At 40.4% G+C, this 18,016-nt stretch overlaps 4 protein-coding genes across 4 annotated transcripts in view; 2 read left to right on the top strand and 2 right to left on the bottom strand.

The window, feature by feature from the left end:
• LOC118937847 (NLR family CARD domain-containing protein 3-like) overlaps nucleotides 1–18,016 on the bottom strand; it is a 527,060-nt gene that overhangs the window by 359,446 nt on the left and 149,598 nt on the right. The window lies entirely within an intron of this gene.
• The window catches only part of LOC118937840 (NLR family CARD domain-containing protein 3-like), a 201,525-nt gene that overhangs the window by 78,123 nt on the left and 105,386 nt on the right, over nucleotides 1–18,016 (top strand). The window lies entirely within an intron of this gene.
• LOC118937868 (stonustoxin subunit beta-like) overlaps nucleotides 1–18,016 on the top strand; it is a 397,513-nt gene that overhangs the window by 20,049 nt on the left and 359,448 nt on the right. The gene's annotated exons all lie outside the window — the stretch shown is intronic.
• Nucleotides 14,132–16,475, bottom strand: LOC149979036 (uncharacterized). Its single transcript, XM_090197878.1, has 3 exons — nucleotides 14,861–16,475; nucleotides 14,453–14,656; nucleotides 14,132–14,280 (listed from the first exon to the last, which is right to left on the bottom strand). Exons 1-3 carry the CDS (start codon nucleotides 15,743–15,745, stop codon nucleotides 14,242–14,244), a joined length of 1,128 nt encoding a protein of 375 aa, XP_090054004.1. The 5' UTR covers nucleotides 15,746–16,475; the 3' UTR covers nucleotides 14,132–14,241.

The raw sequence follows: 18,016 nt of genomic DNA on the forward strand, positions 1-18,016 counted from the left end.
TGTGTTAACTCCTGAGAGTCTAGGGGGAACCATAAACCTGCCTCTCAAACCCTCCCTGACCTGTGTGTGTGTTAACTCCTGAGAGTCTAGGGGGAACCATAAACCTGCCTCTCAAACCCTCCCTGACCTGTGTGTGTTCCATCACCATTCCATCTAGCAGTTACAGAGAGGAACATCTCTACAATACTGTCAGTCTCCATCTAGCAGTTACAGAGAGGAAAATCTCTACAATACTGTCAGTCTCCATCTAGCAGTTACAGAGAAGCATTTCACAAGCATTTCGCTACACCCGCAATAACATCTGCTAAATATGTGTATGTGACCTACTATTACCATTCCATCACCATTCCACTACCATTCTGTTTACCATTCAACTACCTTTCCACAGCCATTCTGTTTACCATTCCACTACCATTCCACTACCATTCCACTACCATTCCATCACCATTCCACTACCATTCTGTTTACGATTCCACTACCATTCCACTACCATTCCACTACCATTCCATCACCATTCCACTACCATTCTGTTTACCATTCCACTACCATTCCACTACCATTCCACTACCATTCCATCACCATTCCACTACCATTCTGTTTACGATTCCACTACCATTCCATCACCATTCCATCACCATTCCACCACCATTCCATCACCATTCCATCACCATTCCATCACCATTCCATTACCATTCCATTACGATTCCATCACCATTCCATTACCATTCCATTACCATTCCATCACCATTCCATTACCATTCCATCACCATTCCATCACCATTCCATCACCATTCCACTACCATTCCATCACCATTCCATTACCATTCCACTACCATTCTGTTTACCATTCCACTACCATTCCACTACCATTCTGTTTACCATTCCACTACCATTCCACTACCATTCCATTACCATTCCACCACCATTCCATCACCATTCCATCACCATTCCACCACCATTCCATCACCATTCCATCACCATTCCATCACCATTCCATTACCATTCCATTACCATTCCATCACCATTCCATTACCATTCCATTACCATTCCATCACCATTCCATTACCATTCCATTACCATTCCATCACCATTCCATCACCATTCCATTACCATTCCATCACCATTCCATCACCATTCCACTACCATTCCATCACCATTCCATCACCATTCCACTACCATTCTGTTTACCATTCCACTACCATTCCACTACCATTCCACTACCATTCCACTACCATTCATCACCATTCCATCACCATTCCATCACCATTCCATCACCATTCCATTACCATTCCATCACCATTCCATCACCATTCCATCACCATTCCATCACCATTCCATCACCATTCCATTACCATTCCATCACCATTCCATCACCATTCCACCACCATTCCACCACCATTCCATCACCATTCCATCACCATTCCATTACCATTCCATCACCATTCCATTACCATTCCATCACCATTCCATCACCATTCCATCACCATTCCATCACCATTCCACCACCATTCCATCACCATTCCATCACCATTCCATTACCATTCCATCACCATTCCATTACCATTCCATTACCATTCCATCACCATTCCATCACCATTCCATCACCATTCCATTACCATTCCATCACCATTCCATCACCATTCCATCACCATTCCATCACCATTCCATTGCCATCCACTTCCACAGTTCTTTACTAAAAACATATTTATTTGTTACATTTGACTGTGTAAAACCTAGCAGTACTACTGATTTCTCTGAGAGTGAGGCAGATATATATTATTACTGTGTAGAACTTAGCAGTACTACTGATTTCTTTGAGAGTGAGGCAGATATATAGTATTACTGTGTAAAACCTAGCAGTACTACTGATTTCTCTGAGAGTGAGGCAGATATATATTATTACTGTGTAAAACCTAGCAGTACTACTGATTTCACTGAGAGTGAGGCAGATATATATTATTACTGTGTAAAACCTAGCAGTACTACTGATTTCTCTGAGAGTGAGGCAGATATATATTATTACTGTGTAAAACCTAGCAGTTCTACTGATATCTCTGAGAGTGAGGCAGATATATATTATTACTGTGTAAAACCTAGCAGTACTACTGATTTCACTGAGAATGAGACAGATATATATTATTACTGTGTAAAACCTAGTAGTACTACTGATTTCTCTGAGAGTGAGACAGATATATATTATTACTGTGTAGAACTTAGCAGTACTACTGATTTCACTGAGAGTGAGGCAGATATATATTATTACTGTGTAAAACCTAGCAGTATTACTGATTTCTCTGAGAGTGAGGCAGATATATATTATTACTGTGTAAAACCTAGCAGTTCTACTGATTTCACTGAGAGTGAGGCAGATATATATTATTACTGTGTAAAACTATTACTGTAATTTAATGATGCCAATGTGTTTTCATTAATTGAATTAATCTATTTTATAAGAATTTGTAAGATTCTTGTTTGCATAAAATAGACGGAGACCAGTCTTTTCAATAATAGGTAACAGAATTTATACACGGAGCGCGCTGCCACTTCACCACGAGCAACAGTTTATATACAAAACATGACGTCATTTCATTGTTTTAACAGAATCCCCTCCTCTCGACAGGGACAAAGTGAGGTGAAAAGTTCATTCTAACTTACTAACACACTCCCAGGTAACTTTTGACCCCTCAACATTATCGATCACCACTGAGCTGACAGTTCTAATTAACAGAAAACAGAAAACAGTTCCATAGGTTCAACCATAGGTTAACTACCTTATGTGTTTACACAGTCCACAACCCATTAGTTTCTTCCTAGTTGGAATGGTGTTCATTACCTTTAATAACTCCTTGTCCGTGTCTCACAATCCCACCTTATGAACTCATATTGTTAATCAGATATAATAAAACAGAGTATAAGTTTACTTAGTTACAGTTCTATTTTAAATGGGTATATTGTTTATTCATTTATTCATAATAATTCTAACAATCCACCCTAAAAATTAATAAACAATTCATTCCATCATTAAATAGGTGCTGGGGGACAGGACGGTGATCTTGTACAAATATGATATTAACTAGGCGTGGGGAGACAGGAAGGGAATTCTATGCGGACAAGATAACTTGAATGGTCAATTGAATTGTGGGAGTATTGACCATCGTTCCGATTCAACAAATAGTACTGAAATAAAGTCCAAATGAGGAGGAGAGGGAAACCAAAATCTAGAGGAATGGGATAAAAGCCAAATCTATAGACAAGAGGTTCTAGGCGAGAAAATAGTGGCGTGAGATTAACAATATTATTGTCTTTAAAAGCCCTCTGACACAACCGGCAAATAAGATGTTAACTAGGGATTTACGACCCCTGGGCTTATAGTTGTATAGGTAAGACCTAATATCCGATTCAACAGTCAAAGCTATTGACAATGTTTCCACAAAGGAGAAAACGAAGGAGAGAATACACACCATCAAAAAAAACTAGCTTGATAGATCCGGGTGCCTTGGAGGCCAGAGGGGTTATTAATCAATGATTAAACAAATAAATAGGGTTAGTGGGTTAGTGGAGAAAAGACAGATAAACAACGGGCAGAGGGGCTAAATACAGCTAGGATATGGTTAGCCGAGGCGAGGAAGGGAGCTGAGACCAAAGGAAAAGGAAGGGAGGCGTCCAAAATCTGACTCGGACAAAGACCCTGAATAGAAGCTGATACTACTAAAATAGTCAGGAAGGGTTTAACCTGATGACGGGTGAGGGTTCCCTTTTGAGAACGACCCCTCCCACGTTCAGCTGGAACGCAAAAATATTCTTAGAAATATTTAACCTCCACACATTAACAAGTCCAATAGCTCAAATGGAAGATAAACACCTTGTTCATCTACCCAGCATGTCAGATTTTTTAAATGTTTTACGGCGAAAACACACCACATATTTATATTAGACCACCACCGAAACCAAGACAAGAGGCAGCCATTTTGTCCCAGAAAATATAAAATTATAAAAGCAGGATTAAAAAATTAATCATTCACTAACCTTTTGAAAATCTTCATCAGATGACAGTAATAGGACATGTTACACAGTACATTTTTTTTTTTTAAGCTGACACACACCCAGAAACATTATGTTGTTGTGGTCTGGGACAATAAATAACATTAAGCTGACACACACCCAGAAACATTATGTTGTTGTGGTCTGGGACAATAAATAACATTAAGCTGACACACACCCAGAAACATTATGTTGTTGTGGTCTGGGACAATAAATAACATTAAGCTGGCACACACCCAGAAACATTATGTTGTTGTGGTCTGGGACAATAAATAACATTAAGCTGGCACACACCCAGAAACATTATGTTGTTGTGGTCTGGGACAATAAATAACATTAAGCTGTTACACACCCAGAAACATTATGTTGTTGTGGTCTGGGACAATAAATAACATTAAGCTGACACACACCCAGAAACATTATGTTGTTGTGGTCTGGGACAATAAATAACATTAAGCTGACACACACCCAGAAACATTATGTTGTTGTGGTCTGGGACAATAAATAACATTAAGCTGTTACACACCCAGAAACATTATGTTGTTGTGGTCTGGGACAATAAATAACATTAAGCTGACACACACCCAGAAACATTATGTTGTTGTGGTCTGGGACAATAAATAACATTAAGCTGACACACACCCAGAAACATTATGTTGTTGTGGTCTGGGACAATAAATAACATTAAGCTGACACACACCCAGAAACATTATGTTGTTGTGGTCTGGGACAATAAATAACATTAAGCTGACACACACCCAGAAACATTATGTTGTTGTGGTCTGGGACAATAAATAACATTAAGCTGACACACACCCAGAAACATTATGTTGTTGTGGTCTGGGACAATAAATAACATTAAGCTGTTACACACCCAGAAACATTATGTTGTTGTGGTCTGGGACAATAAATAACATTAAGCTGTTACACACCCAGAAACATTATGTTGTTGTGGTCTGGGACAATAAATAACATTAAGCTGTTACACACCCAGAAACATTATGTTGTTGTGGTCTGGGACAATAAATAACATTAAGCTGACACACACCCAGAAACATTATGTTGTTGTGGTCTGGGACAATAAATAACATTAAGCTGTTACACACCCAGAAAAAATATTTTGTGTGGAGGTGCTGACTAACGATGAATAAACTATAAACTATCAAAATAAATAGAGTTCCACACTCCATATATAAACTCCATATATAAACTCCATATATAAACTCCATATATAAACTCCATGTATAAACTCCATATATAAACTCCATGTATAAACTCCATATATAAACTCCATGTATAAACTCCATATATAAACTCCATATATAATATATAAACTCCATGTATAAACTCCATATATAAACTCCATATATAAACTCCATATATAAACTCCATATATAAACTCCATGTATAAACTCCATATATAAACTCCATATATAAACTCCATATATAAACTCCATATATAAACTCCATATATAAACTCCATATATAAACTCCATATATAAACTCCATATATCAACTCCATGTATCAACTCCATGTATCAACTCCATGTATAAACTCCATATATAAACTCCATATATAAACTCCATATATAAACTCCATGTATAAACTCCATGTATAAACTCCATATATAAACTCCATATATAATATATAAACTCCATATATAAACTCCATATATAAACTCCATATATAAACTCCATGTATAAACTCCATATATAAACTCCATATATAAACTCCATGTATAAACTCCATATATAAACTCCATGTATAAACTCCATATATAAACTCCATATATAAACTCCATATATAAACTCCATATATAAACTCCATATATAATATATAAACTCCATATATAAACTCCATGTATCAACTCCATATATAAACTCCATATATAATATATAAACTCCATATATAATATATAAACTCCATGTATAAACTCCATATATAAACTCCATATATAAACTCCATATATAAACTCCATGTATAAACTCCATGTATAAACTCCATATATAAACTCCATATATAAACTCCATATATAAACTCCATATATAATATATAAACTCCATGTATAAACTCCATATATAAACTCCATATATAAACTCCATATATAAACTCCATATATAATATATAAACTCCATATATAATATATAAACTCCATGTATAAACTCCATATATAAACTCCATATATAAACTCCATGTATAAACTCCACATATAAACTCCATATATAATATATAAACTCCATGTATAAACTCCATATATAAACTCCATATATAAACTCCATATATAAACTCCCAGTAATTTATTGGGTTTTTACCAACGTTTCAGCATCACTGTGTCTTCTTCACGGTGATGTCATGAATACTTGAACCAGGTTATGTAGACAAACAGTGCAATTAGTGCAACCAATGACAATAGAGAGGGGTGTGTCATAATTACTAAATCAATGACAATAGAGAGGGGTGTGTCATAATTACTAAACCAATGACAATAGTGAGGGGTGTGTCATAATTACTAAACCAATGACAATAGAGAGGGGTGTGTCATAATTATTAAGTTAATTAAAATTAATTAGTGAAACTGTTAAAAAACAATAGTTAATGGTGTATTAAATATAGTAGGCTATATTATATATATCCCCCTCTCCTATTGTTACATTCACTAGTTAATGGTGTATTAAATATAGTAGGTTATATTATATATATCCCCCTCTCCTATTGTTACATTCACTAGTTAATGGTGTATTAAATATAGTAGGCTATATTATATATATCCCCCTCTCCTATTGTTACATTCACTAGTTTATGGTGTATTAAATATAGTAGGCTATATTATATATATCCCCCTCTCCTATTGTTACATTCACTAGTTCATGGTGTATTAAATATAGTAGGCTATATTATATATATCCCCCTCTCCTATTGTTACATTCACTAGTTAATGGTGTATTAAATATAGTAGGCTATATTATATATATCCCCCTCTCCTATTGTTACATTCACTAGTTAATGGTGTATTAAATATAGTAGGCTATATTATATATATCCCCCTCTCCTATTGTTACATTCACTAGTTAATGGTGTATTAAATATAGTAGGTTATATTATATATATCCCCCTCTCCTATTGTTACATTCACTAGTTTATGGTGTATTAAATATAGTAGGCTATATTATATATATCCCCCTCTCCTATTGTTACATTCACTAGTTAATGGTGTATTAAATATAGTAGGTTATATTATATATATCCCCCTCTCCTATTGTTACATTCACTCAAACAACTTGGTATAAGTCATTGCCACAGTGCTGCTGCTTGGAGCTAGGGTTGGGTTGGGTTAGGGTTGGGTTAGGGTTAGGGTTAGGGTTGGGTTGGGTTAGGGTTGGGTTAGGGTTAGGGTTGGGTTAGGGTTAGGGTACGGTAGGATAGGGTAGGTTTGGGTTGGGTTAGTGTTGGGTTGGGTTAGGTTGGGTTAGGGTTGGGTTGGGTTGGGGTTGGGTTAGGGTTGGGTTAGGGATGGGTTAGGGTTGAGTTGGGTTGGGTTAGGGATGGGTTAGGGTTAGGGTAGGGTTGGGTTAGGGATGGGTTAGGGTTGGGTTGGTTTAGGGTTGGGTTGGGTTAGGGTTGGGTTAGGGTTGGGTTAGGGTTGAGTTGGGTTGGGTTAGGGATGGGTTAGGGGTAGGGTAGGTTTGGGTTGGGTTAGTGTTGGGTTGGGTTGGTTTAGGGTTGGGTTAGGTTGGGTTAGGGTTAGGGTTGGGTTAGGGTTAGGTTAGGGTTGGGTTAGGGTTAGGGGTGGGGTGGGGTTGGGGTTTGGTTGGGTTAGGGTTGGTTTAAGGTTGGGTTAGGGTTGGGTTGGGTTAGGGTTGGGTTAGCGTTGGTTTAGGGTTGGGTTTGGGTAAGTGTTAGGTTAGGGTTGGGTTGGGTTAGGGTTGGTTTAGGGTTAGGTTTTGAATTTGAGTAGGGTTAAAAAGAGACTGATTTGTCTTGTGATGCACAGGTCTATTCTTGTGTACCCCTCCAATCTGAATACATTCTATTGTTAAAATACACTAGACTGACTCCTAAAAACCTTAACAAACGTAAGTAGGTTCATATTGCTTCTAACAATGATAGTCTGAGTGGTTATCTAGGACCATGAAGGGACTAAGATGTTAAAATATACAAGGGGTCAAGGGATAGATGCTTTATTAGTACATAAACCAACACAGTTAAAAGCCCATATATCTATAAAAGTGCTATAAGATCAAGTGCTGAGTTGTTAAAACAAATTCAAACACATAAAAACGAAAGGAATAAAACTATTATAAATAAGAATCTGTTAAATATAATAAAAGCCACACAAACTTTATTTATTGTGTTTTTTGTTTTATTGTGCATCCTTTTTCCAACTCCTTGAGAACCCTGTAAACAAGTGCTATGCCCTTCAATTGATCCTATCGTACCAGTTAAAAACACTCATTCAGACCGCTAGGTGTAATTGATCCTATCTTACCAGTTAAAACACTCATTCAGACCGCTAGGTGTAATTGATCCTATCTTACCAGTTAAAAACGGTCATTCAGACCGCTAGGTGTAATTGTTTGTAGGTCTCTTAACCACCTACGTTCCACTGCTTTTCACAGCCCACTGGTCCACCCAGAACACGACTGTAATCCTGATATATGGAGGTAAGTGATGGGGTGATCCTGGAAATGAGTCACTAGTTCTGTGTGGAAATGGGCCCGTTTGATATTGTATAGATGTTGTTTAAGTCTATTTTCTATTGTATTCTGGGTTTCCCCAATGTAGTGTTTTTTGCTAAATGTGCAAGTGATTATATATATGACATTTGGAGTGTAGAGTGAAATGGAGTCTAAAACTGGAGTGGAGGTCTTGCTGTATGAGTTTGAAATGAATTTTCTGAAGTGGGCCGTGTAGGGTTTGGGTGGTTGTGGGGGCTTGGTACTGTATTTAGCTTGGATGAGGATGTCTTTGATGCTCTTATTCCTCCTAAATGCTGAGAATATCCTATACGGCTGGAGGGGTGTGTGTGCCTGTTGGGTGATGGGAAAATTGTGTTTGAACACCTGATGTAACGGTCTGATCCTATGTGAGAATGTAGTAACTAGGGGGATGAGGATTGTCTGCTGCTCGGAAGGGGAATGAGAGGAGGAAAGAAGATCGTGGTTCCGAGGGGGGTCAATTTCCAAATCTGTTGTTCTAGGAAGGGTAAGGTTAGGGGTAGGGTTATGATTAGGATTAGGGGTGGGGTTAGGGTTAGTGGTGGGGTTAGGGTTAGGGTTAGTGGTGGGGTTAAGGGTGGGGTTATGGTTAGGGTTAGAGTTAGGATTAGGGTTAGTGGTGGGGTTAGGGTTAGGGTTAGAGGTGGGGTTAGGGTTAGGGTTAGAGTTAGGGTTAGTGGTGGGGTTAGGGTTAGCGATGGGGTTAGGGTTAGAGGTGGGGTTAGGGGTGGAGTTAAGGTTAGGGTTAGGGTTAGTGGTGGGGTTAGGGTTAGCGGTGGGGTTAAGGGTGGGGTTATGGTTAGGGTTAGAGTTAGGATTAGGGTTAGTGGTGGGGTTAGGGTTAGAGGTGGGGTTAGAGTTAGCGATGGGGTTAGGGTAAGAGGTGGGGTTAGGGGTGGGGTTAAGGATAGGGTTAGAGTTAGGGTTAGTGGTGGGGTTAGGGGTGGAGTTAAGGTTAGGGTTAGTGGTGGCATTAGGGTTAGCGGTGGGGTTAGGGTTAGAGTTGGGGTTAGGGGTGGGGTTAGGGGTGGAGTTAAGGTTAGGGTTAGTGGTGGCGTTAGGGTTAGCGGTGGGGTTAGGGGTGGGGTTAAGGTTAAGGTTGGGGTTAGCGTTAGGGTTAGTGGTGGCGTTAGGGTTAGGGTTGGGGTTAGGGTTAGCGATGGGGTTAGGGGTGGAGTTAAGGTTAGGGTTAGGTTTAGGGTTAGTGTTAGGGGTTGGGTTATGGATATGGGCAGGAGCAGGATACGAACCCGAATTAGGGTAAGGGTTAAGGTTAGGGTTGTGGTCAGGGTTGAAATCAGGGGAAGGGGAGGATTTGGAAATGTCTCCGGAACCTCTATAATGGAGGTTGGGGTCCAAAAGAGTGATTGACAGACTTGTGTTATGTGAGTGTGTAGGTTGAATGGGAGAGAGGGCCCCCAAGGTGCTGTTTTTTATGGTTCTGAGATATCGTTTAGAGTGACCTCTCTGTCTGAGTGCATGAAATAATGTTTGAATTGCTTTTCCCAGGTCCTGTTTGCAGGAGGAAATCCTATGAAATCGTATAATTTGTGATTTAACGATGCCTCTAAATGTATGTTTGGGGTGATGTTAAGGGTATTTTTATCAATAATGACTAATTATGTATACATTTCAATCAGGACTGATTAATCAGAATACTATTATGTTACTGTATAGATGTATGAATTTTCTTTTAACCTTAGTACTGAATATTATGTGTGTAAATATAATCAAGAATTAGAACAATGACTGTCTGTTCCTTGGTAGAAATGAATGAACTTATAGCCAGATGGGCTAGAATGCTTATCTACACAGGCAGACCTTGGCTCTGGTCATAAAGTATCTAAGTCTTGAGAACCATACAGACATTGTACTGGAGCGGAGATAAGACGGGGTAGTCCTTTTCAGTTTATAATCTGTGGTAAACTGTATCATGTTCAGTACTCTCGAGAATAAACGCTGCTGATAGATTGAGACTGGTCTCTGTCAATTTCATGCAAATAAGAGTCTTACAAATTCTTAGGAACTGACAGAGTGTTTAATTTTAATTGGGTATTAAAACATATTGCAATTTAATTCCTGTAACAATTGGTCCTTCGAGCTGGATCTAAAATACCCGTCTCTGCCATCTGAAAGTCGTACGCCAAAGAATTGTGCACGAGCGGGTCTGGTCCCGTTATTTAACTTCTTGACCATACTTGAGACGCAGACGTCTCAAGTATGCCCCTGGAAATGCAAATGCGCTACGCTAAATGCTAAATGTACTCGTTACAACTCAATCTTTGATCAAAATTCACAAGCAGGGTATTGAATTAAAGCTACACTCGTTGTGAACCTAGCCAGCAAGTCAGATTTTTAAAATGCTTTTCGGCGAAAGCATCAGAAGCTATTATCTGATAGCATGCACCCCCCAAAATGCCAGCACGACACGTAAACAACAGATTTTGCGGTAGCCGGCGCTACCCAAAACGCAGAAATAAAATATAAAACATTCATTACCTTTGACGAGCTTCTTTCTTGGCACTCCTATATGCCCCATAAACATCACTATTGGGTCTTTTTTTCGTTTAAATCGGTCCATATATACCCAAAATAGCTTTGTATGGAAGCTGTGTCATTCAGAAAAAATCATTGTTTTTAAACGCTGCGTAATTTTTTTAAATTAAAAAAGTCGACGATAAACTTTCACAAAACACTTCGAAATCCTTTTGTAATCCAACTTTAGGTATTAGTAAACGTTTATAATCTATCAAAATGATTACAAGGCGATGTCTTTTCAATAGGTCTTCACTTGCAAAACAATGGCTTCTAATATCTTCATCAACTACATCCGGGTGAAGACTGGGAAAATGGAGGTCAGATAGATGGATTTTCCAACAATTAATTCAATTGAAAATGAGGACAATGGCGCCATCGTGCGGAATTTGTATGAATTTCAGGCAGGTCGATATTAAATTCTGTTCTCTTTTAACAACTGGTGGAAGTGACTTACTTTTTCGAAAAAGGAGGGGGTAGAAGTAAGAGGTTATACCCATCCTGAACACATGTCTGGTGATGAACTACCTATTGAGAAATGGAAGGAGAGACCGGCCATGTTTATTGTTAATACCTATCCTGAACACATGTCTGGTGATGAACTACCTATTGAGAAATGGAAGGAGAGACCGGCCATGTTTATTGTCAATACCCATCCTGAACACATGCCTGTTGATGAACTACCTATTGAGAAATGGTAGGAGAGACCGGCCATGTTTATTGTCTATACCCATCCTGAACACATGCCTGGTGATGAACTACCTATTGAGAAATGGAAGGAGAGACCTGCCATGTTTATTGTCAATACCCGTACTGAACACGTCTGGTGATGAACTACCTATTGAGAAATGGAAGGAGAGACCGGCCATGTTTATTGTTAATACCCATCCTGAACACATGCCTGGTGATGAACTACCTATTGAGAAATGGAAGGAGAGACCGGCCATGTTTATTGTTAATACCCATCCTGAACACATGACTGGTGATGAACTACCTATTGAGAAATGGAAGGAGAGACCGGCCATGTTTATTGTTAATTAATACCCATCCTGAACACATGCCTGGTGAACATTGGTTAGCTATGACATTAGAAGATGACGAAGATGAAGATGAAGGTGGAAAAATCTCAACATTTCCCCCCCGTATCTATTACACAGTTTTAAACCATGGATCAATATCTACTACAACATCAAACAAGTACAAGATAACCTTTCTACTACCTGTGGTCAACACTGTGTATTCTACCTGTGGTCAACACTGTGTATTTTACCTGTGGTCAACACTGTGTATTCTACCTGTGGTCAACACTGTGTTTTCTACCTGTGGTCAACACTGTGTATTCTACCTGTGGTCAACACTGTGTATTCTACCTGTGGTCAACACTGTGTATTCTACCTGTGGTCAACACTGTGTATTCTACCTGTGGTCAACACTGTGTATTCTACCTGGGGTCAACACTGTGTTTTCTACCTGTGGTCAACACTGTGTATTCTACATGGGGTCAACACTGTGTATTCTACCTGTGGTCAACACTGTGTATTCTACCTGTGGTCAACACTGTGTATTCTACCTGTGGTCAACACTGTGTATTCTACCTGTGGTCAACACTGTGTATTCTACCTGTGGTCAACACTGTGTATTCTACCTGGGGTCAACACTGTGTTTTCTACCTGTGGTCAACACTGTGTATTCTACATGGGGTCAACACTGTGTATTCTACCTGTGGTCAACACTGTGTATTCTACCTGTGGTCAACACTGTGTATTCTACCTGTGGTCAACACTGTGTATTCTACCTGTGGTCAACACTGTGTATTCTACCTGTGGTCAACACTGTGTATTCTACCTGTGGTCAACACTGTGTATTCTACCTGTGGTCAACACTGTGTATTCTACCTGTGGTCAACACTGTGTATTCTACCTGTGGTCAACACTGTGTATTCTACCTGTGTTCAACACTGTGTATTCTACCTGTGGTCAACACTGTGTATTCTACCTGGGGTCAACACTGTGTATTCTACCTGTGGTCAACACTGTGTATTCTACCTTTGGTCAACACTGTGTATTCTACCTGTGGTCAACACTGTGTATTCTACCTGTGGTCAACACTGTGTATTCTACCTGTGGTCAACACTGTGTATTCTACCTGTGGTCAACACTGTGTATTCTACCTGTGGTCAACACTGTGTATTCTACCTGTGGTCAACACTGTGTATTCTACCTGTGGTCAACACTGTGTATTCTACCTGTGGTCAACACTGTGTATTCTACCTGTGGTCAACACTGTGTATTCTACCTGTGCCAAAGAGCGTGTGGAGTTTATTTTGTTGCTTTGTCTCTTTCTAATGATGATTCTAATGATGATTTCAGATGTATTGATAGCACCGTAGATTGTTTTGTTAGAAAATATCAAGTGTTAAAGTATGTCCTTTAGGGAACCTATAATCAAGGAGCTTTTAGCTCTTAGTGCTCACGTCAAATGTTTAAAGAATGTCACAAATGTTCAAATGTATAATAAAAAATAAAATGTATTAAATTTAATGAAAAGTAATTCAAATGTCTAACCACCCTGAGAGATTAGGAAAAGGCCCGGAGGGGTTCAGGGGTGAGGACTCATCCATTAATGAGTTATCATTAGCCCTTTCAAAAGGGGTGAGGGGTTCAGGGGTGAGGACTCATCCATTAATGAGTTATCATTAACCATTTCAAAAGGGGGAGGAGTTCAGGGGTGAGGACTCATCCATTAATGAGTTATCATTAGCCCTTTCAAAAGGGGGAGGAGTTCAGGGGTGAGGACTCATCCATTAATGAGTTATCATTGGCCTTTTCAAAAGGGGGAGGAGTTCAGGGGTGAGGACTCATCCATTAATGAGTTATCATTAGCCCTTTCAAAAGGGGGAGGAGTTCCAAGAACATCTTTAGGAGCTGTAGCTCTTTGAAGGGTTTTGTTTTAAAGTTGAATCTGTTGGTGAAGCTGATAGTTTGGTACCTGAGAGGGTTAGGGTTAGTACCTGAGAGGGTTAGGGTTAGTACCTGAGAGTTAGGGTTAGTACCTGAGAGGGTTAGGGTTAGTACCTGAGAGTTAGGGTTAGTACCTGAGAGGGTTAGGGTTAGTACCTGAGAAGGTTAGGGTTAGTACCTGAGAGGGTTAGGGTTAGTACCTGAGAGGGGAATGTTGAGGACTGCAGGGCTTTAAGACACTGACTCCACCCAGGAGGTCTTCTATCATCAACAATCTGTTGGTGAAGCTGATAGTTTGGTACCTGAGAGGGGAATGGTGAGGACTGCAGGGCTTTAAGACACTGACTCCACCCAGGAGGTCTTCTATCATCAACAATCTGTTGGTGAAGCTGATAGTTTGGTACCTGAGAGGGTTAGGGTTAGTACCTGAGAGGGTTAGGGTTAGTACCTGAGAGGGTTAGGGTTAGTACCTGAGAGGGTTAGGGTTAGTACCTGAGAGGGTTAGGGTTAGTACCTGAGAGGGTTAGGGTTAGTACCTGAGAGGGTTAGGGTTAGTACCTGAGAGGGTTAGGGTTAGTACCTGAGAGGGTTAGGGTTAGGGTTAGTACCTGAGAGGGGAATGTTGAGGACTGCAGGGCTTTAAGACACTGACTCCACCCAGGAGGTCTTCTATCATCAACAATCTGTTGGTGAAGCTTATAGTTTGGTACCTGAGAGGGGAATGGTGAGGACTGCAGGGCTTTAAGACACTGACTCCACCCAGGAGGTCTTCTATCCTCAACAATCTGTTGGTGAAGCTTATAGTTTGGTACCTGAGAGGGGAATGGTGAGGACTGCAGGGCTTTAAGACACTGACTCCACCCAGGAGGTCTTCTATCCTCAACAATCTGTTGGTGAAGCTTATAGTTTGGTACCTGAGAGGGGAATGGTGAGGACTGCAGGGCTTTAAGACACTGACTCCACCCAGGAGGTCTTCTATCCTCAACAATCTGTTGGTGAAGCTTATAGTTTGGTACCTGAGAGGGGAATGGTGAGGACTGCCAGGGCTTTAAGACACTGACTCCACCCGGGAGGTCTTCTATCCTCAACAATCTGTTGGTGAAGCTTATAGTTTGGTACCTGAGAGGGGAATGGTGAGGACTGCAGGGCTTTAAGAAACTGACTCCAACCAGGAGGTCTTCTATCCTCAACAATCTGTTGGTGAAGCTGATAGTTTGGTACCTGAGAGGGGAATGTTGAGGACTGCAGGGCTTTAAGACACTGACTCCACCCAGGAGGTCTTCTATCCTCAACAATCTGTTGGTGAAGCTTATAGTTTGGTACCTGAGAGGGGAATGGTGAGGACTGCAGGGCTTTAAGACACTGACTCCACCCAGGAGGTCTTCTATCATCAACAATCTGTTGGTGAAGCTTATAGTTTGGTACCTGAGAGGGGAATGTTGAGGACTGCAGGGCTTTAAGACACTGACTCCACCCAGGAGGTCTTCTATCATCAACAATCTGTTGGTGAAGCTTATAGTTTGGTACCTGAGAGGGGAATGGTGAGGACTGACAGGGCTTTAAGAAACTGACTCCACCCAGGAGGTCTTCTATCCTCAACAATCTGTTGGTGAAGCTTATAGTTTGGTACCTGAGAGGGGAATGGTGAGGACTAACAGGGCTTTAAGACACTGACTCCACCCAGGAGGTCTTCTATCCTCAACAATCTGTTGGTGAAGCTTATAGTTTGGTACCTGAGAGGGGAATGGTGAGGACTAACAGGGCTTTAAGACACTGACTCCACCCAGGAGGTCTTCTATCCTCAACAATCTGTTGGTGAAGCTTATAGTTTGGTACCTGAGAGGGGAATGGTGAGGACTGCCAGGGCTTTAAGACACTGACTCCACCAAGGAGGTCTTCTATCCTCAACAATCTGTTGGTGAAGCTTATAGTTTGGTACCTGAGAGGGGAATGTTGAGGACTGCAGGGCTTTAAGAAACTGACTCCACCCAGGAGGTCTTCTATCCTCAACAATCTGTTGGTGAAGCTGATAGTTTGGTACCTGAGAGGGGAATGGTGAGGACTGCAGGGCTTTAAGAAACTGACTCCACCCAGGAGGTCTTCTATCATCAGCATTCTGGTGGGATGCAGAGATACGTTTAAAACAGTCCATCATATGAGAACCCCTGACAACGTCCCCCTGAAAGATAAACTCTCCTTTGTCATTCCAAGTAGCGGCCCCCTTTGAGTCTTTTATCTTGTTCATTATGTATCTAACATTTTTCCTGTTACTAACTGGAACATGTGTCAACATATGCAGAACATTATCTTCAACATTTGATCTTCAACCTGTAAGGCATTATAGGGGCAGGGCTCTCTCTCTGATCTTCAACCTGTAAGGTATCTGGTCCAGGCATTACAGGGGCAGGGGTCTCTCTCAGATCTTCAACCTGTAAGGCATTATAGGGGCAGGTCTCTCTCTCTCTGATCTTCAACCTGTAAGGCATTACAGGGGCAGGGCTCTCTCTCTGATTATCAACCTGTAAGGCATTACAGGGGCAGGTCTCTCTCTCTGATCTTCAACCTGTAAGGCATTATAGGGGCAGGGCTCTCTCTCTGATCTTCAACCTGTAAGGCATTATAGGGGCATGTCTCTCTCTCTCTGATTTTCAACCTGTAAGGCATTATCGGGGCAGGTCTCTGTCTCTGATTTTCAACCTGTAAGACATTATAGGGGCAGGGCTCTCTCTCTGACCTTCAACCTGTAAGGCATTATAGGGGCAGGGCTCTCTCTCTGATCTTCAACCTGTAAGGCGTTATAGGGGCAGGGCTCTCTCTCTGATCTTCAACCTGTAAGGCATTATAGGGGCAGGGCTCTCTCTCTGATCTTCAACCTGTAAGGCATTATAGGGGCAGGGCTCTCTCTCTGATCTTCAACCTGTAAGGCATTATAGGGGCAGGGCTCTCTCTCTGATCTTCAACCTGTAAGGTCTCTGGTCCAGGCATTACAGGGGCAGGTCTCTCTCTCTGATCTTCAACCTGTAAGGTCTCTGGTTCAGGCCTTACAATAGAAAGTATAGTAACATATTTAAATCGAGCTCCGAGAATGCAATTCCTATGACTTCCACTAGATGTCAACAGTCTTTCTTCAAGGTTTCAGACTTATTTCTTCCAAAACGAGGAAGAATTCTGCGTTTTGATACAGGAACACAGAGTTGTAAATCAATCTGTGCGAGCATGATGAAGAGGACACGCTAAAATCGCTTTCCTATTGAGCATACTTCTTTCCGTATTAAATATTAGAGTTTAATTACATTTTAGGGAACCTGAGGATTAAATAGAAATGTAGTTTGACTTGTTTTAACAAAGTTTAGCGGTAGCTTTTTGGAATCCTTTCTCTGCATTTTGAACGAGTGGATTACTGAAATCAATGGCGCCAACTAAACTGACTTTTTGAGATATAAAGAAGGATCTTATCTAACAAAACATGTTGTACCTGGGACTCTTAGGATGACAAACCAGAGGATGATTTTTCAAAAAGGAAGTGAATAATTAATCGCTATTTGTGACTTTATGAAACCTGTGCTGGTTGAAAAATATGTTGATGTGCGGCGCCGTCCTCAAACAATCGCATGGCAAACTTTCCCTGTAAAGCCTATTGTACACCAGACAATGCAGGTAGATGAACAAGAATTTAAGCGTTTAACCCATATCACACCTATCTACCTAAATGGTTAATATCCATCATTTTTATGATTATTTAATTGAATTGCGCACCCTCCAAT

The sequence above is a fragment of the Oncorhynchus mykiss genome, chromosome 13, assembly GCF_057628025.1.
Source record: "Oncorhynchus mykiss isolate SJ-2025 chromosome 13, ASM5762802v1, whole genome shotgun sequence".
NCBI classification, from domain to species: Eukaryota; Metazoa; Chordata; class Actinopteri; order Salmoniformes; family Salmonidae; genus Oncorhynchus; species Oncorhynchus mykiss.